We start from the raw sequence: 26,098 nt of genomic DNA, 5'->3' as shown, positions 1-26,098 counted from the left end.
TACAAATTGTGGTCACAGTAGTGAGCACCTTCTTCTGGAGAAAGCTGTATTTAACAATTTGTGGCTGCAGGGGATTCTGAGAAGTTTGATGGGTTACTGAGCTTGCTGGATCTGGATCTTAGCCTGGCTACACAGACAGGGAACAATGTGACTCCTTTTTTGTGTCCTCTATTCCATGGACCCATCTTTGCATTTTTGCATTTTTTTTACCTCATTTTGTTATGTTCAATCTTAAAAGTATGTGAAATCAATGCATTTTATTGAACTGTTTGGGTTCTTTTTCTTAAGCTTTTTTTTTAATGATTAATGTCAAAGTTTCTTCATTAGATGCAATGAGCCTGAATAATATAATAAAGAGGGCAGGGATTTTGAGATATTTAAGTACTAAATCAGATGTTCTATTAATAAAGGAAATCTGTCTTAACTGCTTTGAATATGAGAAGCGAACCAGATCTTGGATTGGCAAATATTTTTTCTGCCTCCCCTAATAAAGAATGTGGAATTTGTATACTTACTAATAAAGAACTCCTTATTGAATTTATTGATCTTATAAAAGTCAGACAAGGCAGACATTTTTCTGAAAATTAAATTACATAATTCAATTCATACAACAGCTAATATCTATGCCCAGAATGTTAATAGAAAATCCTTTTATAATGTGATTTACTGAGAACTTCACTATTTTAGACTAGGTATGTTACAACAGTAGGTAATATGAATGAATTATGGGAAATTAAACTGAATACATCTTTTAACATTAAACTGACACAATAGGGTGTGTCAGGGGGAAATTAGTTACAAAAACATCTGAAGAGCTATTGGGGCCGTTCTTATTCCATGTACTACATTCAATAGCATTAACTGGGGTTACCTAAAGTTTACATAAGGCTCTTTGGCTTCAAGGATGCATTTAGGAACTCTCTGTATGATCAGGGTAGGATAAGATGACACAGCACCTTAGAAAAAACAGCAGAAGCCCAAATGTTGTAGTATGTCACTACAAAGGGTAGTGATTACAATGGAGTGGTACTCACAAGAAAAGGTTGCAAAATGGGCAATCAACCAAGAAGACAGGTGGAGATTATTAACCCGTCTCCACCCAGGTGATCTCGGATGATCCTCATGTGGTCACATTCTGAAAAAGTACTGCTGGGACAGTTGGTTTAAACAACCGAGGACCAGGATCCCTCCAAGTAAAGATGGGAAGCACAAAGTGGCTAAAAAGCACTCAAAAACTATAAAACTTTCGGAGCTTGGCTTGGCTATTGTTTCTAGGACGACTGTGGGCCTGAAGAGGTGGGCAGGGGCCCATAAGGCGCATCGCCTTTGTAATCATTTGGTGTCATCTTTGGAGGTAAGCCACCTCTTTCTCTTATATTTTATATGTTTTTAACAAAGTTTTATACATTTTTGGCGCCTCTTATCCCCTTTTTCCATGTATGATATTTGTTATAATAATCTTGTAACTACTATTTATATTTCCAAAACCATCTAGCACTTTAAAGGGACACTGCAGCTGTCCGGTGCCCTCGCCGTCTCCCTCCGATCCCCCTGGCCCCGCCGGCAGCCACTTCCTGTTTTGGTGACAGGAGCTGACAGGCTGGGGACGCAAGTGATTCTTCGCGTTCCTGGCTACAATAGCGCCATCTATGCTGCTATAGCATATATCATATACCATATAGCAGCATAGATGGCGCTATTGTGTCCAGGAACGCGAAGAATCACTCGCGTCCCCAGCCTGTCAGCTCCTGTCACCGAAACAGGATGTGGCTGCCGGCGGGGCCAGGAGGATCGGAGGGAGATGGCGAGGGCACCGGACAGCTGCAGGGGGCTATTGGAAGCCCTAGGTGAGTAAAACTAATTTTTTTTGTCTGACTTAAGTGTCCCTTTAAGGGCACCCATCATAACTGCCTGTTTTCTCAATACCTGTTTTGACTTGAACCCTTAGTATTGACCATTAAAGGGTTGGAAACCTTTTAAGGCATTCACTTTGGAAGAATAAATAACCACATTCTACTTTATGCAGATGGCATCTATTAAACAATTAAAAGCCCCTCTCTGGTTTTGGGTGAAATCTTTCATGCCATATGTTTGCATGGATATAAAATTAATTGAGATAAATCTGAACTTATGATGGTCAGCGTATCTATAGATCATGAGGTGATGGTGGAGGTCAGTATTCCCCTTATCAGACACACTGTTAGCTTGATGTATTTATCTCCTCAGACCTCAGAAAGCTTTATGAGGATAATTACTACTTTAAAGCACTTAATGACCATAGTACACCCACTGTATTACATAATTCCTTTAAACGTTAGAGGAGATGGACTTGTTGTGTTCCCTTGCTGGACGAATATTTCAAGATTTTACATTACACCTACAAAGGCTTGGACCACATCAAGAAGGCTGATTTTTATTTTGCCCAACACAGATAAAGTCATTCTCTACTACTGTTTTGGGACTGCCTCCTATGTGGCATCTTTTAATTGTATGTGTTCAGCACAATCACCATAACTACAAATCATCTTTTATTGCTTTTGTGATTCTCCGGATTACTCCCTTGTGCTTGTTGGGAGTTACTGTATAATGTTCTGAACTTTCCCCATAAGCAAACCAATTTTTAAGGCTGCTGGAAGCACGTCTATAGAGCACATCTACTTTAGATTTGAATCATCTGAATCAAGGAGGGGTTTTTAATGAGCTACCTAAGGTTTAACTGCAAAACATATACTTACCTTACCTTGTCCTTAACGCTATCCCCCCCTACAGTGACACCTATCCCTAACCAGTACAATAAAAAATACTCACTTTCCGTCATCCTTTGGCTACAGACCCCAGTTCTATTGCCTTTAAGGAATACACATATTTTTTTCAATTGACACAGGACTTGTTTGGGAAGTGCTGCTAAGTACTGGTGTATACATTTTAGTAGAAACCTCTTTGCTTACTGTTATCAAAATACTTTCAAACTTTACTGACGCCAAAACTGACGGCAGACAGAGCCATGAGGAGAGGGGAAATTCCCGTCACACTTGATCAGTTAACTCTGTGTGTAACTCTGTGTGTAACTCTGTGTGTGACAGAGAGAAAGCTCCCAACAGCTGCAGCTTCTGTGTCCTGTGTTTCTGACTGGAGTGTCTGAAGAGAGCAGAGAAAATTTAACTAATTGTCACAGCTTTTCATACTGTTTTTGCTTTCAGAGTTTGATATGTTTGATATTTGCTTTCTGTAGTCTGATATGCAACTCTGGCTGTGCATTGAAGCAGACACCCCTTCTGCAATTGATTTGCCCCAATATAGCTAAATCCTACCCTCAATAAATTACAGCTTTTGCCTCTGATATTTAACATGAAAAATAGGAAAAGGTTTACTCAGCTACTTAGCCATTATTTGTACATTGTCATTTTAGAACACTTGGGTATCGATAGTATTCCTTTAAGCTACTGTGCCAGGGATAACTGATCAGATGCAGTAGTGCAATAGCAAACAACTGACTTATTGCTGAAATTGGTTAATGGGCATCCAGACCATATGGCACAGAACCCAAGTGCTTCACAAAATGGGGGCCTATCAAAGTTTTGTAGTTAAAACCCTGCAGGGCCATTATTAGGAAAAGGCATTCCAGGCCATTGCCTAGAGTGCCATTGGTCCTGGGGGGACTATGCCCCTGGATTAAGCCCCACCCACAGACAAAGCCCTGCCCCAACTGATGTTCTATCACCTGCTTCTGCTGTGTGTGTGCAGCAGCAGGAAGTTTGGTGTCCTAAGGAGCAGCAGTATCGCAGGTCTCTGGAGAACAGACATCACAAGGTCCAGATAGTGTAAATTGCAGGCAGCCTCCACTGTGTCCCTATGTGCTATCTTTCCCCCCTATGCATCCCTCTGTCCCCCGTGCCTCCTTCAGTCCCCCTCTGCCTACTTCTGTGCCTCCTGGTTTCCCCCATTGTGTCTCCCTTCTTTCTCCATTTGTGCCTCCTTCTTCCCCTTTGTTCCCCAGCCTGGTTGATACAAATAATATATTGTCTCTCTCTCTCTCTGGTTTTCATCACATACCCACCCATGCACTCCCTATTCAAGTGAAAGCAGACATCAGGGAGATGGTAGCCAGCATTATTTAATGCCCTCATTCCTGTGCAGCTCTCAAGAACACAGTGGCTGCAGCACTCCTCTCCACAAGCATGGCTATCACATACTTTGCTTCTCCTCTTCTAAGCCAGCCCAGTCACTGAACATGCCGCTTGCATGGTAAACAGCAGAAAGAGAATAAGCACTGCAGCTCTACATACCCAGGAAATACATGTGGGAACAAAGAAATCAATTTAGGCTAGGTCATATTTTGAGGTATTAGAACACACTTTGGGTGACAACGGAAAGATGAAACTATGGTGCCAGTAGAAAACGCAATGCCATATGAGGAGCAATGGAAAGTTGCAACACACTGCTGGGGTCATGGAGCTGTGGCAGACTCAATGTGCCACATGTGGCCCACCCCCTTTTAACCACTAAAGTTACTGCACAGACAGAAAAAAAACACCACATCTAAGAAAACATTATGCTAGGTGGCAAATAACTACTTCCCTCTCCTGCAACATGTCAGAATGGATAATGAATTATTGAATTAACCCTTTGGCAGCCAATTTATTTAAAGGTTTTCAAGTGCCCCAGGCTAATTTATTTTAGCACTCTTTATGATTTCTTATTTGTTACATTTCGCTGCTTCTAATTAGTACTGTTGTAATGCGTATGTATGGCTACTTGTCACTAGGGGGCAATGTGAGACAATAACAGAGGACTTCTGCTTCTAGTTTCTATATTTTCTGCTAGTAGAAAGAGATCAAAGCAGAAACTAAAGTCAAAAGCAGTGCACTTATCTTAAACAAGATAACTCTATTGAAGTTACTAATGAGTTAAGAATTGTGCATATGCAAGCAGCAAGTATTTTTTTTTTATAAATGCCCAACAGCTTACATTATAAAAAAAATGCTTGCTGCAAGTGTGTGTGGGCTCAGTAACCTTTTAGCAACCCTTGTTCATGGGAAGACGACTGGAGAAAGGCAGAATCTTGTGACAGGCCTATAAAGGACAGTGGTCTTTCTATCTCTCTACAACTTATGGCACAAAAGATGAAGAACAGGATAAATAAAATAAGTTTCAGTAAATCCAGGGCAAGTTTACGTGATCACTTATAACTACCACTAATCCCCAGTCCTGGAGAATCTTATAAATGTTCCATATGGCAATGACCTTCATGGTGCAGCCACTGTTAGATTGTCACAAACACCCAATAAAAGATAAACACATGATTTACCAGCAGGTGACAGCTGCAACAAATGCCATTATATGCCGTATAAAGATATACCATGAACTGTGCAATAATCAGTGTATATATATATATATATATATATATATATATATATATATATATATATATATATATATATATATATATATATATAGTACAGACCAAAAGTTTGGACACACCTCATTCAAATAGTTTTCTTTATTTCTTTATTTTCAGGACTATGAGTATTGTAGATTCCCACTGAAGGCATCCAAACTATGAATTAACACATGTGGAAGTATAGTACATAACCAAAAAGTGTGAAGCAACTGAAAATATGTCATAATCTAAGTTCTTCAAAGTTGCCACCTTTTGCTTTGATTACTGCTTTGCACACTCTTGGCATTCTCTTGATGAGTTTCAAGAGGTAGTCACCTGAAACGGTCTTCCAACAGTCTTGAAGAAGTTCCCAGAGATGCTTTCGCACTTGTTGGCCCTTTTGCCTTCACTCTGCGGTCCAGCTCACCCCAAACCATCTCAAATGGGTTCAGCTCTGGTGACTGTGGAGGCCAGGTCATGTGGCGCAGCACCCCATCACTCTCCTTCCTTGCCAAATAGCCCTTACACAGCCTGGAGGTGTGTTTGGGGTCATTGTCCTGTTGAAAAATAAATGATGGTCCAACTAAACGCAAACCGTATGGAATAGCATGCCGCTGCAAGATGCTGTGGTAGCCATGCTGGTTCAGTTTGCCTTCAATTTTGAACAAATCCCCAACAGTGTCACCAGCAAGGCATCCCAACACCATCACGCCTCCATGCTTCACGGTGGGAACCAGGCATCTAGAGACCATCCGTTCACCTTTTCTGCGTCGCACAAAGACACGGTGGTTGGAACCAAAAATCTCAAATTTTGACTCATCAGACCAAAGCACAGATTTCCACTGGTCTAATGTCCATTCCTTGTGTTCTTTAGCCCAAACAAGTCTCTTGTTGCCTGTCCTTAGCAGTGGTTTCCTAGCAAATATTCTACCATGAAGGCCTGATTCACACAGTCTCCTCTTAAAGAGACACTGAAGCGAGACTAAATCTCGCTTCAGAACTGATCCCTAGGATCTCAGAAGGAGGTACTGGATACCCCATTTCCTAGGTTGAACGGTCTAGCTGACTACTTCTTGCTCCCGTATACAGATTTGTTAGACGTATTGTTGTTGTTTCTAAAATAGTCCGCTGTATTTCACTGCACTGTTGACTGATTGATATGCGTAATAAAGCTTTTAATAACAAAAAAAATAAATCTCGCTTCAGGTCTTATATATAGCAGGGGCACGTGTGCCCCTGCTAAAACGCCGCTATCCCGCGGCTTAACGGGGGTCCCTTCACCCCCAACCCACCCCCCGCAAATGTTGGTCGGAAAATGGTCGCTGGAGATATCCTTCCTGGAGGCAGGGCTAACGGCTGCAGCCCTGCCTCCCAGCGCGTCTATCAGACGCGCATCGCCGCCTCTCCCCCGCCCCTCTCAGTGAAGGAAGACTGAGAGGGGCGGGGGAGAGGCGGAGATACAGCCCTGCCCCAACCAGGAAGCGCTCCCCCGCTGCACAAAGGGGGTTTGGGGGGACAGGGACCCCCGTTAAGCCGCGCTATAGCGGCGTTTTAGCAGGGGCACGCATGCCCCTGCTAGCTATGAGGTCTGAAGCGAGTTCTATTCTCGCTTCAGACTCTCTTTAACAGCTGTTCTAGAGATGTGTCTACTGCTAGAACTCTGTGTGGCATTGACCTGGTCTCTAATCTGAGCTTCTGTTAACCTACGATTTCTGTGGCTGGTGACTCAGATGAATTTATCCTCCGCAGCAGAGGTTACTCTTGGTCTTCCTTTCCTGGGACAGTCCGCATGTGAGTTAGTTTCTTTGTAGCAGTTGATGGTTTTTGAGACTGCACTTGGGAACACTTTCAAAGTTTTCCCAATTTTTCGGACTGACTGACCTTCATTTCTTAACCCTCCTGGCGGTTCATTTCTGTCTGGAATTAGGAGTCAAAAGCGGTACATTGTTTTCAAGAATTTTAGGGCCTCCGATTCAAAAGTTATAACTCACCAAAATATGTCAGAATAAAAGCATGGTAGACATTTTACATATAAATAAAAGACTGGAACACAAATTTGCAGGAAAAAATAAATTTATCAATAAAATTAAATAGCAAAACGGTACAAATAAGCAGCAGATTATATATATATATACAATAATCAGTACAGTATATACAATAATTAGTACAGTATATCCCTAGTACACCTCCCGTGTGTGGTAAATCTTAAAGCATGGAACGGGACACAGGCCGACATCACAGTCCGGGCAGTAAAACCGGGTTTCTTTGCGGACTTTCTTCCCCTTGCTATCCGTCTTGCTGCAGCAAACAACACACATTCTTGTTGGTGTCGCTTTTTTTGGAGTGGGTGGGATATATTCAGAAAAGTGGCGGCCAGTGAGGCGCTCCGGATTGACCACATATGATGCACGGCGCCCAACTCGCACATCTGATGATGAAGTTGGGTACTTCAGGCATATGGTTTCACACAGTTTCCATATGAAGTCAGCATGTGATCCTGGCCTTTCACTGCGTTGCTTATGCAAGATGAATGCATTCCACAATGCCTGTTCCAGCAGATGACGAAAATTTTTTTTATAGTACTTTTTCTGCTGTTTCCGCACTGCGGGGTAGTATGTCATCGCCTGGTCAGCTCGGTCCACCCCACCCATTGTATGGTTGTAGTCCAGGATGACTTGCGGCTTGTCCAGGACTTTCCCTCCTCGCGTTCTGGTGGTGACAGAGGATGCATCGTGGACAGTGCTGAGCGCACACACGTCCCTCTTGTCACGCCAGCGGAGTGCCAACATTTTTCCCTTCTGCCAAGCCACAATGTCCCCAGATTTCAGCTTTTGCTTGGCGAAGGCAGTAGGCATTTCTCGCCGGTTAGGACGAACGGTGCTGTAGGCGTCGGTTTTGTTCCTGATAAGAAACTCAAACAGTTCAGGTGAACTATAAAAATTGTCCGTCGTCAAACAATACCCCTTATTCAAAAGTGGCTCCACCAAGGACAGCACGGATGAAGTCGCCAGCCCGTAATTGCTGAATGCAGGGTTGAACTGTGTCCCTTTCCCGGTGTACAGTACGCTGTTCCAGATGTATCCGGTGGCAGACTCGCATAAAGTGTAGGACTTTACTCCAAACCGGGCCCTCTTGGATGCGATATATTGGATCCAGGACAGTCTGCCCTTGAAGGCCATCAAGCTTTCATCCACACTTATGTCCCTCTGGGGTACATAAGTGTTGCGGAAGTTTTCCATGACCAGCTGATGAACCTCCCACATCTTCTTTAGCTTTGGCGCAGGGTGGGTGGACTCATCAAAGGCAGTGTTGTCTGCGAAATGCAGAAATTTCATAATGAGTCCAAAGCGGTACTCTGACATGACCGTGCCAAAGAAGGGGGTGGCGATGACTTTGTTGGTCGACCAGTACCATTTCTGCAGGGGTTTCCCCACCACCCCCTGCAGAATTATCAGTCCAAGGAACCGCCACAAATCCTCCTTGGTAATTGGCTCCCACATCCTGGTCCTGGAAAAGGGCCTTCGTGGAGCAGCAATTTCTTGCGCGGCGTAGCGGTTCGTCTCCATCACGATTTTGTCAATGACAGCGTCACTGAAGAACAGCTGCAGGTAGGCCAGGGGGCAGTGTTCACAAGCAACCTTCAGGCCGGGTTCCCCAGTAAAAGGGAAACGGGGGGGCGGTGGTGGAGCCCGAGTGGTGTTGACTGGGCACCAAACTCGTGCGTCACTGACCTCCGTGTCGCTGGGGATGGAATCGCTGTCACTCTCGCTGTCGGACGACAGGTTGCCAGGCGCATCACTGTCACTGGAGTCCTCCAGCGACGGCATATCCGGATCGCTGTCCTCTAACTGCATCAGCGCTTCCGCTGTGAGATGCCTTGAAGATGACGCCATAGCAGGTGACAGGCAGGTGGCAGGAGAAGAGCGTAGTAAAAATCCAGGCAGAGGTCGGTACAGGCGGCAGGCAGAGTAGTCGAAATCCAGGCAGAGGTCGGTACACAGAAATCCAAATTGGGCAGAATCAGCAGGCAAAGAGCGTAGGTCAAAGTTCAGGCAGAGGTCGGTACACGGAAATCCAATATCGGTCAGAATCAGCAGGCAAAGAGCGTAGGTCAAAGTTCAGGCAGAGGTCGGTACACGGAAATCCAATCGGGCAAAATCAGCAGGCAAAGAGAGTAGGTCAAAGTTCAGGCAGAGGTCGGTACACAGAAATCCAAAAAATCCAGCAGATCACAAAGATCAAAGCAGATCACAGCTCACAGCAGGGATGCAAGTGGCAACAGTGTATTGGATACACATGTAATTCATACATGTGTATCCAATACAATGCACTTTAGGGCCAATGAAAAATCATCTTTTTCACATTTCCCGCCCACCCCCATGACGTCACGCCGCCCGACGTCACGCTGCTTGCTCTGATTGGCCGCCGGGTCCCCAGGAGCATTCTGGGGCGAGAGGGGGACCCGGAGGCCGGAATTCCGTATAGAAGAAGCGGGGAGAGCCGCAGAAGAAGAGGGGACAGCCGCTGCTGCTGGGGGAGCCAGGCAGGAGTCCCTGGGGAGCGCCGATCGCTCTAGGGACTCCCGCACAGCAGGTATTTGCCGCCTCCGCCAGCCGCCACTACCCCCGATCACATGGCCGCCGGGTCCCCGCTAGATTACAGGGGATCTGGGGATCCCGGCGGCCAAACACACATGCCGCATTGCGGGGGACAGATGCAGGAGTCCCGCTGAGCAGCGCCGATCGGCGCGCGGGACTCCTGCACAGCGCACACAGCTATTTTTAGCTACCCCGACCTGAGCTCGGGATTACCATTAGTTGCATGTATTTCCTACCCCGAGCTCAGGTCGGGGTTACCGCCAGGAGGGTTAAAGTAATGATGGCCACTTATTTTCTTTACTTAGCTGCTTTTTTCTTGCCATAATACAAATTTTAACAGTCTATTCAGTAGGACTATCAGCTGTGTATCCACCTGACTTCTCCACAATGCAACTGATGGTCCCAACCTCATAATATAAGGCAAGAAATCCCACTTATTAAACCTTGTTTCACAATTTTTGATGTATATATATATATATATATATATATATATATATATATATATTTTTTTTTCTACTGCCACCCCCAGTGCACATACGCGCACTCACCGTGCGTGCCCGAACCCGCCGCGCGCCCGCATCCACACCCACCAACGCCTTGCTCGCCAACCCGCCTTGCTCCCCGGTCCCGTCCACCTGTCCGTACCAGCTGTACAGTACCTAATAACAGGGAAAGTTGGACGCAGCGACACAGGGAGATTATAGAGGAAGTCGCAGACCAAGAAAAATCTCGGATAGACAGAAGCGACGAATGGTGAGAACAGTCAGAGTCAATTCACAGACCAGTACCAAAGACCTACAACATCATTGTGCTGCAGATGGAGCCACTGTGCATTGTTCAACCATTCAGCGCATTTTACACAAGGAGATGCTGTATGCGAGAGTGATGCAGAGAAAACCCACAGCACAAACAGAGCCGCTTGTGGTATGCTAAAGCACATTTGGACAACCCAGCTTCATTTTGGAATAAGGTGCTGTAGACTGATGAGTTACTTGGGCATAACAAGGGGCATTATGCATGGAGGGAAAAGAACACAGCATTCCAAGAAAAACACCTGCTACCTACAGTAAAATATGGTGGTAGTTCCATCATGCTGTGGGGCTGTGTGGCTAATGCAGGGACTGGGAATCTTGTTAAAGTTGAGGGACACTTTGATTTCACTCAGTATCAGCAGATTCTGAAGACTAATGTTCAGGAATCAGTGACAAAGCTGACGCTGCACCAAGGCTGTTTCTTTCAACAGGACAAAGACCCTGTAACACATCACTGCATATTTTTGCATATAATGGAAGGTGTTATCATTGTGCATATAAATGACATCCATCCGCTCTGGACTGAAGCACATCATGCACAAGTAGATATGGGATCGCACACCACCAGCGAGGTGCTGGAACCAGTAGAAGTACAATCTGAAAATCCAAGAAGGTCCGCACACTCCAGGAATCAAATTCCAGACTTTTATTCAGCCCATGTGACACAATTCCATTCCATTACACCAACGAATCGTTTCGGGGCCCCGTGGGGTCCCCTTTGTCAAGGCAATACAGACAGAACGTGGCACATCACAGAAGCACATCATGAACATAAGACAGATATGCAAGACTTTAAGCCTTTCGGGACCGGCTGCCTAACCCCCCTTAAAGGGAACCAGAGATGAACGTTTCACACAAAATAAACATATCAATTGATAGCTTGTAAAAAATAAATGCTCTACCTGATAATTTTGCCGCTCTGGTGTGCCTTTTTTAGTGTTTTTTATCCATTATTGCTCCAGGAAAAATCAAATATGGCCGCCGGCTCATATCCCTTCTCCTTCCGGGTTATCAGTTGTTCTGGATGTGCTGTCTAGGCTATATGAGACTATGCTGCTATCTAGGCTAAATGCAGCCTTTCATCTATGTGCTTTCATTTTGGTATGATATCTGCCTGTAGGAAGTGTCTCTCATAGGAATGAAACTGCCGTTATTATCAGTATCTAGTGAACACAGAGCACACAGGGATCATATTACAGCCACAGAGCTTCTCTCTCAGGAGCAGCAGCCCCTCCCAGTCATCACAGCTCTCAGTATGCAAAGCAGGAAATCTAAGCCAGGAGAGGGGAAGGCTTGGGCTTGAAAAGACTACACAGAAGAGTGACTCAGCTATAATGATTCCAGGTCAAACCTCGACTGAATAGTCGGTGCATTCTTATCACAGTTGCTAATAGACTAATTAAGCAGATAACAATGAAACTAAAAGCAGGGTAGGTGTTTACTGTCATGTTCCCACTGATAAATGTAATAAAATACATGAGGGTGCTTCATCTCTGGTTCTCTTCCCCTTAAGGACCAGGTATTTTTGCTGAAGGGGGGGGCATTTGGGGGGTCAGGCAGCCGGATGCCCTCTGTGGTGTGCTGGGCTGTTTGTCCCCCCCCCTTTAGCCAGATGTCCTCCCTGCACGCAGCAGCCATCACCTTCCAGGCACCAGCGATGAGCCGCAGCGGACCCCTCTACTCTTGCCGGCATCTCTGCTCCTACTGTCGTTCAGTTCCAGGTCGCGGCTTGATGACTTCATGTCAGAAGGAGCAGAGATGCCAGCAAGAGCAGTGGGGGGACGCTGATCATTGCGGGAACTGCACGGAGGCGAGTGGATCCTTTTCTTCCCCCCCTGCTGCTGTCAAAGTGATCACTACGATCCGCCGACGATCGTAGTGATCACATGATCAGCAGCCATACGCGATGGCTGCTGATCATTGAGGGGAGATGTCAGCTGTCATATGACAGCTTAATCTCCCCTCTCAGGTGCGCACGATCACGTCGGGCCGGTTCGTTTGCACGGACGTTGAATCAATGTCCAGTCAGGACGGCAGCACCACCTGCTGGACGTAGATTCAACCTACGTTGGTCCCCAAAAGGTTAAATAGAACCACTAGTACAAAACATAAATGTGAACCAAATAATAAAAAAACAACATATATCTAGTGATGTATCAACAGATCGACCAAGAGAGATCTCTTTCCGATCTAATCTTATCGGAGGGAGATATGCTGGTTGCCCATACACCACAGGCCAATTCATAAACAATTTCAGCATGAAATTTCTCAGGAATTGGCCTAGTTATACCGCTTTCGCTGCTGTCCCCCTAAATGTTAATGCCTCCCCCCAATGCTCATGCAGTGTAATCTCACTGGCTGCAGCTGCCGCAATTGTCCAGCTGCTCCTAGTCTCCTCCGCTGTCTACCATAAGTGCCACATTGAGGGGCACGTGGTGACACTTATAGCAGGTGACGCATGTGTGACGTCACATATACAGTACAAGCCTGGCAATGGATGTGACTGGGAAACACAGCAGCTGGCAGGCCCGGATTTACCACACAGGAGCCTATAGGCACAGATGTCTTGGCAACCTAGACTTCACCCTCCGCAAACCCACAAACACCCAAACCGCACCGCAAGTGTGCTGCCTGTCCCAGCTGTCACTTCTCCCTTACTTTACTTGCCTGTCATAGGTAGCTACAGGTGCCCCTTAGTATTAGGTAGCCTGAGGTACCCTTAGTAAGTAGCTAGTGGTGCTCCTGACTGAAAGGAGATCTTGTCAGGAATGCTGAGAGCTAAGTGAGTAACCTCTTATTTATGCTCTGCTCAGGACTCTTCATACAGAAGGAGGGAGGGAGGCACTAGGGGAGGGGAGTGAGTGGCCCTTCCATCGTCAGGCGCCTGTAGGCATGTGCCTACAGTGCCTTATGGTAAATCCGGCCCTGGCAGCTGGAGCTTTACTGTTGTGCCACCTCATCATTGTCAGGCATTTTCCATATTTCTTCAGTATTTGGCACAGTCCCTGGTTCTAATGGTTATGGTAAGGTGCTCATATCACATAGCTAATTTACATGACGTCCACACACCACGTCTCAACTGAGCTATATTACTTTAAGTGTCTGAGGAAATGGACGTCACTATGCAGAATGGCCACTTTTCAAGATCTTTTGTCCTCGTTGTCAAGATGAATTAGGTGCAAGTTAGGGTATAAAAACTTGGCCTTTCAAAGTGCCATAGGTATTTTGTTTACAAACAGAGCTCTTCACATATACCAGCATAATGCATCTAAGCCAGTGGAGTACAGTAAAGCCTGTCTATGATTTGCTATCAGCAAATCCATACAATTAGTGAGTCAGGCATGTCTTCTTTGTGGCACTGTAATGAACATTTTCAGGTGCACTGATCAGAAATACACACGTTTATAACTCCAAGTAACATAAAACTTAAACTGAAGTATTACAGGTAAAACGATGTGGATATGTTAAATAAACCGGTGGCTATAAAAAGATTTCTCTGATGCACTTCTAGCAGGAAGACAGCTTGGTTTCTAAAGTACCTATTGCTATATCCTGCAGGCAGCTCTGCTTTTTTATTGCATTATGTTCAAGCTACAATTTAATTCAGTTTCAGTTACAGATAAGTAAACTCATCGCCTGAATCGTGCATACCTGAAAACATCATCATGTGCTGAAAGTTCCAGGGAATCTTCTTCTTCCGACCCAAGTTCAAGAAAAGAGTAAGAGGATAAATATTGCATGCTCTTGCTACAATGATTGATATCTGTATTGCCCAAATTAAGGATAACAACATCCTCTTAAAAAATGGAATTACAGTCTGGCATACCATTCAAAAATGTGTTTCCCTACTCTGTATTGCCCATACAGTTCTCCTACTATCTTTTGTCCCAAAGTAATGTTGTATGTGATTAAAACCATGCCCGCCCCCCAAACCCCAGAGTAGAATACAGTGGCGCTGAAAACTGCTATTGCAATTGTTGTGTTATCCCAAATTAATTCAGAACACTCTTACTCCCACAAGGGAAACTTACAGTCACACTGAATCCTACAAAAATGTAATTAATGATAAGATAATATGTGATAGACAGTGGAGGGCAGCTTTATGACTGTGAGGAAATACAATCTATGAACATTTTCACTAACTATCAAATAATTATTTGTTTATACAGTTTCTTGTGATGTGGCTAGGTGTAACAATCTTACCTTCCAGCGGCAGGTCCCACAGCGTATCTGGCGGGGTCCGTGCTAGTGGCGAAGTTTCTGCGCTGGCATTTTCCGGCAGCGTCCCCGGCACCCCTGCGGCGGTAAATCCGAACGCGCGCGTGCGCAGTGTGTCCAAACGGACGCGCGCAAGACCTGATGGGCCTTATAGGCTAAGGAGGCGGGTCTGAAGCGATGTCAGCGGTGATGTCACCAGGTGACATCACCATGCAGGAGGTGCTGCCAATTCTGGGAGTGATTTCTGGAATTATCATTTGTGTATTTAAGGCCAGAGCACTCAGTCGCTCACTGGCCTTGATACTAATCAGTTTGCTGATTCTTGGCCTAGCTAGTGAGAATTGAGAGCTACGTTCATATAGTGTGCTTCTGCACAATATATATGTACTCTAGTCAGTCAGACTTATTATTTTGTACAAAGTCAGGAAACCGCTCCACTGTGCTGTGATAGACCGTGCAGGATCAAAGGCAGCCTGACCCAATCACAATAGAATAAGGTAGAAGGAAGATCCGCAACGATGTCTTCACAGAAATTCTTTATTTAGGACATATCCTAGTACAGTCAAAGCCTCCTAGCTGACATGTTTGGACCGAAGTCCTTGGTCGTAGCTACCTTTACAGCTCTCAAAGTCAGATTTAAAAAAAGAGGAGGAAGCAAAGGTGGGCGGGGGTTGGGGGGCACCCAACAAAGGTGGAGAAACACCAAGGTTGGAAATTCCGCCCACGTGCTGTAATCCTCCACAAAATTATACATATAAGTAAAATCAAACAAAAAGATTAAAAATAGATAAGGAGCAGTAATTATACAAAAAGTACAAGAATAAGACATGTGCGATAGTATAACTATTTAACAAGTGTTATTCACCTGTATACTTCGGAATACTACAAGAGTTAATGATTAGATGTTAAACCGCTAGAGAGAAGAAAAACCACCACATTTGGGACAATAATAGGTCTAGCATGTGACTAACGCCACATCCCATCTGGCATTCAGACCCTGGGGTACCCTTGTTCCCAGACGGAAGATCCAAAATGCTTCTCGTTTACGGATCAAGGCCTGGATGTCCCCTCCTCTTTTCGGCTAACTTATATATGGAATGGTGGGAGGAATTCCACATCTTTGAGGGTGGGGGGTGCCAATCGAGCTATATTGGATGGTATGGAAGATTCATTGATGATATCCTGGTTGTTTGGAGAGGTGACCCCGCAGAGATAACGTCATTTATAAACCATCTTAATAACAATGCATGCAACCTGCAGTTCACGCACACCTGGCACCCTACTAGTATTAACTATTTGGATCTGCCGCTGACGGGTGACCATAAATCAGGTAGAATCCAAACCAGGACCTATAGAAAGGAGTGCGCAGGTAACTCCACGCTGCAAGCCAGGAGCTGCCATCCAGCGTACACAATCCGGGCCATTCCGGTGGGCGAATTTGTTAGAGCGCGCCGTAATTGCTCGGATGAAACAGTTCTGGAATCTGAACTTAGTGTGGTGTTAGTCACAGGCTAGACCTATTATTGTCCCAAATTTGGTGTTTTTTCTTCTCTCTAGCGGTTTAACATCTAATCATTAGCTCTTGTAGCATTCCAAAGTATATCAGTGAATAACACTTGTTAAATAATTATTCTATCGTAAATGTCTTATTCTTGCACTTTTTGTATAATTACTGCTCCTTATGTATTTTTAATCTTTTTGTTTGATTTTACTTATATGTATAATTTTGTGGAGGATTATAGCACGTGGGTGGAATTTCCAGCCTTGGTGTTTCTCCACCTTTATTGGGTGCCCCCCCCCAACCCCCGTCCACCTTTGCTTACCTCCTCTTTTTTAAATCGGACATTGAGAGCTGTAAAGGTAGCTACGACTAAGGACCTCGGTCCGAAACATGTCAGCTAGGAGGCTTTGACTGTACTAGGATATGTTCTAAATAAAGAATTTCTGTGAAGACATCGTTGCGGATCTTCCTTCTACCTTATTCTATTATTATTTTGTAGTTATATACAGTACATTTGTAATATCATATTGTAATATTATATTGAAGTAACATCATATTGTATATTATTCTGTGTATCGACCTCTTGCCTGCCTCTTGACCTCGCTCTTGTCTTGTCCTTGTGCATCACTGCCATCTGATTTTCGTGTTTGACTCGGCCTGTCCCTGACTCCTCTACTGATTATCCCTCCAAACCGACTGACATCTGACTTATGTGTATGACTACGATTCTGCCTAGCTACTCTGTACTTCTATACCTCAGATTTTGTGTACGACTACGACCTGATCCTGACTACACTTTACTCACTACTGTTTGTGAATTGCACTAGTTACGCTAACCTCTTCACGTATCAGCATGATACTAAGCTATTGGAGTAGAAAGGATATTCTGTCTATAGATGCACTTTAAAAACGTTGGATCTTGTGGGAAAAGGTTAGAGCCTCACTCAGATTGCTACTTCTTCAAGTCTGTTTGATGGGAACCTTTAACCCCCTATCTTAGTGACCACCAGAGCTTAAAAGTGAACCCCAATCAGCACAGGAACAAGCCATAAGAAAGAAAAAAAAAAGATAAAAACAAGCTCTGATACTAACAAATATTATGTATTTTCTATTATTGTAATCTATATTCCTGTTGGAAACATTTAAACCACTTACTGTCAATACTAAAAGTGAATGGAATTATCCTAAAAGGGACATAGACAGGAATAAAAATTTGAGAGGTTCCATGGTTTCTTTTATGCATAACACTATCATTGTAGATTGTAAGCTCGCAAGGGCAGGGCTCTCTCCCCCTTTTGTGTCTTGGATATCATCATACATTTTCTTCATCATGTTACTTTTATCACTGTCATTACCAATTCTATATTTTGTATCATTCTTTGTATTTTGTCACTAATTATGTATCTTGTATATTGGTGTACACCATTGTCTGTATTATGTACCCCATGTTTGTTTCTTACTTTGTACAGCGCCACAGAATATGTTGGCGCTTTATAAATCAATAATAATAATACATCAATAATAATAATATCATTCACAGCAATGTACTTCAAAAGTAATAATAACCACAGAAAAAAATGTCAAAGCATCCATGTTTCTAATCATTATATTGTCTATCATGTTACAAACTAAATGTGACAGGAAAAACCCCATGTATCATACCTCAGTGGTGTCTGCAGATTAAGATGGAGGAGGAGGAGATGGAAGCAGCCTGTTAGTTAAGCAGAGGGGCTTGGAGAGGATGAATCTGCAAAGGCTCTTCAAGCAAGATAGAAGACTGCAAGCAACACATGGGGAAGACATACTGTATCTACAAGGCATGAGGTATTCTGCAATCAAAACCACCAATGAAGATGGGTGTCCCAGAGAAGACTACGTACAGTATATTATGGACTTAATTTTTACACACTGGTCCAATGTGTATGTGGACTCAGGAGACCCCTATACCTAATTACCAGAGTGGACTTGTTATCTGATTATTTAGGATTCAAGTTAATTGGATCTCATTCCAATGATCAGACTCTCTACCAGGCATGAAGATGTGCCCAAAACCCTCATACCAGTAGTGGGGACAGTGATCACGGAGGAGGGCAATGTCACCACTCCATTTCAGGGGCCACGACCCCTCTACAATTTAGAAAAGCCAGTGTTTGTTGAAGAGGATCACAGCAAGTGCAAGCAGTCATGCAAAACAGTTGAGATCCAAAGCTCTTTACTATAAAAAGCATCAGCTAGAAATGAACAAACAAAAGGTATGAGTACAATCGTCTTTGTAATTACAACTTACCCACAGCGTTTGTTTGCCACAGTTCAGAAACTTTATAACAGCAGTGCTGAGTTGAACATATTAGTGTGTTCCACTGCTTCTTCACTAGTGCAGTACCTGTTGTTGTACAAGTACTGCAGCTCTCTAGAGGGTTCAGTAACACTGCTCAATTCAAATACTTTCCGTTGTAATAGGTGGTGTAGCTTTGTAAAATGGAGCAGCCAACTGTAGCGTGACCAAAAATGGGCGTGCCCTAAATAGCAGAAAATCCTCCCTTGTACTGTGACAAACATTGCAATTCTGAAGGCTACACTGACGTTTTGTGTCAAATCTTTTGCTACCTATTCAGCCACCAGTAGGTATATAAGGGAGTTTATCAAAAGATAACACAATAATAGAGCAGATTAATAATTGGAGAAAAAGTGGAGACGTTTTCCAAAACAACCAATGATATTGACGCCTTTTTGACATTTGCTGGCCATTAAGTCCCTTCCAGCTGCAATTCAATGCAACCGAATGGCAGCATCCATAATCTCACACTTTAACCTCACACTTGACACGTGGCACCTGCCACAAAAAGTGTGTCTGCATTCCAATGTGACTCAGAACGTTGGCTGCCTCTAGAATGCCCGGCCCCTGCACATGAACAGCTGACTGACAGTGGATTCCCTGCCTTCAGCTTCCCATGCAAAATTGTCCTTAAAGGGAACCTGAGGTGAGAGGCATTTGGAGGCTGCCATATTTATTTCCTTTTAACCACTTCAGCCTTTAGTCGTTTTCACTTTATGCATCCGAGCAATTTTCACCTCCCATTCATTAGCATATAACTTTATCACTACTTATCACAATGAACTGATCTATATCTTGTTTTTTCCGCCACCAATTAGGCTTTCTTTGGGTGGTATATTTTGCTAAGAGCCACTTTACTGTAAATGCATTTTAACAGGAAGAATAAGAAAAAAACGGAAAAAAATCATTATTTCTCAGTTTTCAGCCATTATAGTTTTAAAATAATACATGCCTCCATAATTAAAACTCACGTATTGTATTTGCCCATATGTCCCAGTTATTACACCGTTAAAATGATGTCCCTATAACAATGTGTGGCGACAATACTTTATTTGGAAATAAAGGTGCATTTTTTCCGTTTTGCATCTATCATTATTTACAAGTTTATAATAAAAAAAAAAATATAGAAATATTTCAGCTTCACATTGATATTTAAAAAGTTTAGACCCTTAGGTAAATATTTACATGTTTTTTTTATTGTAATGTTTTTTTTTTGTTTTTTTTATTAAACATTTTATTTGGGTAGTTTTGGGAGGGTGGGATGTAAACAATAGGGTTTTAATGTAAATGTGTGTTGATTTTTATTTTTTTTTTATTTTTAGTTGTAGTATTACTTTTTGGCCACAAGATGGCGGCCATGAGTTTGTTTACATGACGTCACTCTAAGCGTAACATACGCTTAGAGAGACGCACGGGGACGCAACAGCCAGAAAAAGTGAAGCTTCTGAGAGAAGCTGTCGCTTTTTCTGCGGGGGAGAGGAATCAGTGATCGGGCACCATAGCCCAATTCACTGATTCGTGGGCTAACGATCCGCGGCCGGGAGCGCGCGCGATCGGCCGCGGGAGCACGCGGACATGCACATGGCCTCCTGGGCGTAGCTAGTACGTCCAGGAGGCCAAAGTAGTTAAACAATACCAGTTCCCTGGCAAGCCTTCTTATCTTCCTGGCATCAGTAGTGTCTGAATCACACACCTGAAACATGTATGTAGCTAATCTAGTCAGATTTCAGTCAGAGCACCTGATCTGCATGCTTGTTCAGGGTCTATGGCTAAAAGTATTAGAGGCAGTGGATCAAGACAGCCGGGAAATCTGGATAGTTAAAAAAGGAAATAAACATGTCAGCCTCCATATACCTTCTCCCTCTGGTTCCTTTTAAGATGTTGAAAAAAGCAAGAATTTTGTCCGGTTGTCTTGGACAGCTGTTACACTTTTAGTTCAGTTGTCTTTGTACTTCTACAGATACATCATCCCCAGCACAGTACCCATAAAAGAAGGTGCCCCTTTTATGTTGTTGGTGCTCCTTTTACACCTTTACAGAAAATTCTGTAAGAGTAGAATTCCTAGCTCTCTGAACAGGTTTCTGGATTTTATGAGGAATAAAAAAAGAATTGCACAGTTACTGGAGGTATTGACAGATGCAGTCACCATATGACATCTATCCTCCCAGCAATTCAATAGCCCAGCAAATCAATTAAAACTGCCAAATATCACAGATTAGGACAAAACAGGCTAATCTGCAGTGATAATTAGCTTGTGCATGGGCAATTTTTACACTTCATGCACTAAAAAAAGAATCTCTGTAAGTGACCTGTAAGTGCATCTGTATTTTAATATATTCTGTAACTACTGGCAAGAATATTTCTACAGAGATGCTATGCTGAAATTTATGTACAGCTACAAAGGCATAATATTTTCCTTCATCATGAGACATTAAAGGCATCATCTGTGATTAATTCCGTACACGTATGACTGGGTTTTAATCAAAGAACAAACACAGAATTTCAAACCTCTTGTCATTCCGGAAAGAAAATTAAATTCAGCGTACCCATAATGCGCAATAAAATAAACGTTGCAGACCAGATACATTTCCCAAATGTTATCCCCATTTTTGATGCTGATGTTGAAAATCCTGGGCTTGCCAGCCGCTCTTTAGAAAAGGATACGAATGCTCCACATATAAAGAGGGCATTAAAAATGTGATTCTGGAAGGTAAACAGAGCCAGTCCCATGTAACAGAAGATGAAGTTCTCTGCCAAGAAGTTCATGAATTCAAATAGCTGAAAGCAAAAGAGAAACAGAATCAAATTAGAATTGGAGACATGACATTTTCCAGCCTATTGAACTATGATGTGAAATTTACACTCAAACAATACGCAAATAGGTTAATTGGCTTAAAATCAAATTAGCCCCAGGAGCATTTGCAACCTAATTTCCCAATCAGTCACACAAATGTGTACACTAGTGGGGGCAGAGGCTTATGTCAATGCTGAAATACCTTGTGCATGCAGTCTATGGAAAGATTAAACAAAGGCTTCCATCCAGAACTGCTAACCGTACTTTGGGTGGATAAGGCTTTAGGACTACTCCAGGAAGCCTAAGCTTTGGACCAGGCATGAGGAAACGGAGAATTCTTAAATATATTTATCTCTATGCACCTGTTCCAGAGACTTTCATATTTAAATGTATGGCTCCCAGCACAAATGCCTCCGATGTACAAAATCAGATCATTTCCAAAGCAACATAGGTGTTTGTTCAGGGCCCTGTATGCCATCTCCCGTGTGCTCTTGCTCCTACCTATTATTTTACCAAAAAGGTGAGATGGCAATGGGAGTTAAGGCTGGTTTCACAGTGGGAGGTTAAAGTCCCACGTTACAGCAGCCAGTAACGCAGCCTAACTCACAGCACTGTAAAATCAATTAGCTGTTCACAGTGCACACGTTACGTTACATAGTAATGCAACACGTTTAAACAAAGTGCTGCATGCTGTACGTTATACTCGGCTAAGCCACGTTAGACTGTTTGCACATGCTCAGTAATGTTGGAGGAGGAGGTCTCCCCTCCTCCTCCGCAGCCAGCCACATGGCTAATTAATATTCACTGCACTGTGGTGACTCCTGGTGGCACTGTAGTGTTGTCCGGACTTTTTTATGAGTCGAATCATCCAGATCATGACAATGAAAGATTCGGTTCACAGTGGATGTCTGTCTGGAAGAAACAGGAACATACAGAATGTACAGTGCAGGGAAAGTCCTGTCCTGCTAGTCATTTCACCCAGTCTGCTTCCCAAGTAAAATGATGCAAATGATTTGGTTCAAAGATCCGGATCTTTTCAATGATCCAATTCAAATGATCCAAATCCTTAAAAAGATCCGGACATCCTATCATTAACCTGGAGCAGCTGCTTTGAGAGCTGCATAACGCAGCTCAATCTGACGTCCAACTTCAACACCACCATACGTTGCGTTAGGGGCACGTTATGCGACCATAATGTCCCCTAAACCGCAACGTCTTGGTGGGAAAGTAGCCTAAAGCCACCACCTTGCCTGAGAATCATTTTCACTTTGACCTATCTGGCCCTGTGTGCCACTCTTGTGAAGATTCAGCTGTTGAGAAAATCAGCAACACTTATAGTATTGATTGTCTATATGCCATTTTATAGGGAAAGAGAATCTGTCCTGAACCAGCACAATATACAGGGAGCCTTCTGAATAGATGACCGAATGGGGTGATTTAAATGGTTATTACCCTTGTTTCCTAGATCTGAGTAGTGCAAGAAACCACTGGGATATGGCTTCTTGGTGCTTAAAGAGGATCTTTAAGCACCAAGCTTTCAGCTATTGCAATTCATGAACTTCTTGGCAAAAGGGTAAACAAAAATCAATACATCACACTGTGGGAGGGGTTTCACCACAATATCAGCCATACAGACCCCCCTGATGCTCTATTCGAGAAGAGGTAAAGATTTCTCATAGTAAAGGGGCTATTAGCTACTGATTGGGATGAAGTTCAATCTTTGGTTACAGTTCCTCTTTAAAAAGGAACTGTATAAAAAGATAGTAGCAGTGAAAAATAAATCAACACTTTGCAAAGTGAGAAGTTAAAAAATAAAAGATAGATCAAGAAATGATCGATATTCAACTTGTAATTTGTTGTCATCATGCTGCAGGAGGGATTTTACCACAGCATCAACCACACAGACCCCCCCCCCCCCCCCTCTTACCCCAGCGATCAATGTGAGAATAGGTAAATATTTCTCATGGGAAAGGGGATATTGGCGACTGATTGGGATGAAGTTCAATCCTGGCTTAACATTCTTCATCAAGGTTAGTCTTTTGGACAATTTCAGTTAACATACATAACATAGGAAATGATAGCTCCTTGGCACTGGAAGAATAGAAGATATGTACTAGCATTAAACACTGCCAACTTTAACTTGTGGATCCTAGTTTGCACATTTTTTTGGCTGGCAATGTAGCTCATGTTACTTTTGTCACTTATATTTATGATAAGAATGTTGCCTTAAGGCTGCTTCCACACAGGGACGTTACAGGCGCACGTTAGTGCAGCCTGTAACGCTCCCCCAACGCACAGCAATGTAACAAGTGGGCTGTTCACACAGCCCACGTTGCGTTACATGTAACGCTGCACGTTGTCGGGGAAGTGCAGCATGCTATGGCGTTAGAGCAGCTATAGCCGCGTTAGACTGTTTGCACATGCGCAGTGGGGGCGGAGAGGAGGCGGGGAGAGCCAGCTACAGTAGCCGCGCACATGGCTACTTAATATTCACTGCACTGGCAGCCGCTGATTGGACGGCGGGACCACGTGATGCGGAGTGTCTTGCTCCGCATCACGTGGTCCCGCCGGCCAATCAGCGCCACTCTGGGAGACCTTATAGGGATAGAGCCGCCTAACGCGGCTCACTCTACCGTCCTCTCCCGCACCACCATGCGTTGCATTAGGTGCACGTTATGCGACCTTAACCTGACACCTAATGCAACGTCTTGGTCTGCAAGTAGCCTTAACCACTTGCCGACCGCACGCTTATACCGTGCGTCGGCAAAGTGGCAGCTGCAGGACCAGCGACGCAGTACTGCGTCGCCTGCTGCAGGTTGATTAATCAGGAAGCAGCCGCTCGCGCGAGCGGCTGCTTCCTGTCAAATCATGGCGGGGGGCTCCGTGAATAGCCTGTGGGCCGCCGATGGCGGCTCGCAGGCTAAATGTAAACACAAGCGGAAATAATCCGCTTTGTTTACATTTGTACGGCGCTGCTGCGCAGCAGCGCCGTAAGGCAGATCGGCAATCCCCGACCAATCAGCGGCCGGGGATCGCCGCCACGGATAGCGTCCTGTGCAGCCTCGATCACCGGGGGGGGGGGGGGGAACAGGTAGGAGAGGGAGGGGGAATTTCGCCACGGAGGGGGGCTTTGAGGTGCCCGCCCCGCCAGCCACACGCAGGCAGCAGAGATCAGAACCCCCCTGCACATCATCCCCATAGGGGGGAAAAAAGGGGGGCAATCTGATCTCTCTGCCTGCACCCTGATCTGTGCTGGGGGCTGTAGAGCCCACCCAGCACAGATCACTAAAAACCATGCTGGTCCTTAAGGGGGGGTAAAGGGTGGGTCATCAAGTGGTTAAGATAGAACAAATTGTGGACATTGTTAGTACCTGCTTTATGCAGCTGCCAAAATGTTCCTTATCTATCTGGATTTCAGTAAATGGATTAAAAAGTCATTATTGATTCTTTAGTGTGCAAGCAGTAGAAGCTTTTAGTCCCTCTTAAAAGTCTACTCCAAGGCTTATGGCTAAAAGCTGAGTATAACGCTGTACTTACTGGAACACTAAAGGCTCTACAATGAGTGAAACAACGCATGCAGCATCAGAAGGTAGAAGTGCCATCAGCTTTCTAAGTAATCTAGACAGCTTATCATTGCCTCTTTCAGCTTCCTATGAAGAGTGCACATATAGAGCACACTGGAGGTGTAGCTACTTTGTCTCATTCCATAGGGCCCCAACCTTTCTTTTTCATGTCTTCTGCTTGTCACAGTGTCTTTCACTGCCCACCACCATCACTTAGCATCATTGTAGGTTTGTCACATGGTGGATCATAACCAATAATGAGGATAGAAGGACGACAACATACTGAAGAAAGACAGGTGACCGGACATAACAAGGATAGCTATAAATAAGATCTACCACTAGCATGTTCTGTATGCACACACTGTGTCATGTCAGCAGGAATGGTTTAGCCAGGGACCAGTGGCAACAGTGTTCTGAAAACAAATGTTTGGTACATCTTTTTTTGGCCAAAAACACTGTCTTTCTTCTCAAGTAAATACAAAAGTGGACATGTGTGTCATCTGGCAAATGTCTTTAATAAGGGTCCCCTGGAAATTAGCCCACCCCCCACAAAGCTAAATAGGTACATTTATGACTCATTCCTGATTTTTAACAAAGTCAAATATTTGAAACAAGCACATTGTCATTTGTAATGAAATAAAAATACAATATGACTTCTTCTTCATCTGTATACTGCTCTCTTCTGTGTTTGTATTAATTTGTGTGTTGATTGTTTCATCTGTGTCCTTTTTTCTTCTTTAGTCCCATCTTGCTAGAGGCCCACTGTTTACAAGACCAGATCTATCCTTTTTGTTCCCCTAGGCCAAGTATGTTGTGGCTCCCCTTTGTTGTGCAGTAGTGCCCTCCCATGCCATGTGCAGCCCCCTCTTCCATGTGTATCATCCATGTACAGCAGTC

At 44.0% G+C, this 26,098-nt stretch overlaps 1 protein-coding gene across 1 annotated transcript in view; it reads right to left on the bottom strand.

The window, feature by feature from the left end:
* Window positions 1-26,098, bottom strand: part of SLC9A9 (solute carrier family 9 member A9) — a 954,803-nt gene that overhangs the window by 413,490 nt on the left and 515,215 nt on the right. The window contains exons 10-11 of the mRNA XM_068280765.1: window positions 21,509-21,622; window positions 14,442-14,553 (exon numbers count right to left, since the gene is read on the bottom strand). Coding sequence (XP_068136866.1) covers window positions 14,442-14,553; window positions 21,509-21,622 — 226 coding nt within the window. The remainder of the gene's footprint in view (window positions 1-14,441; window positions 14,554-21,508; window positions 21,623-26,098) is intronic.

The sequence above is a fragment of the Hyperolius riggenbachi genome, chromosome 4, assembly GCF_040937935.1.
Source record: "Hyperolius riggenbachi isolate aHypRig1 chromosome 4, aHypRig1.pri, whole genome shotgun sequence".
In the NCBI taxonomy this organism is placed as follows: Eukaryota; Metazoa; Chordata; class Amphibia; order Anura; family Hyperoliidae; genus Hyperolius; species Hyperolius riggenbachi.
This window is presented reverse-complemented; position numbering and strand designations above follow the sequence as displayed.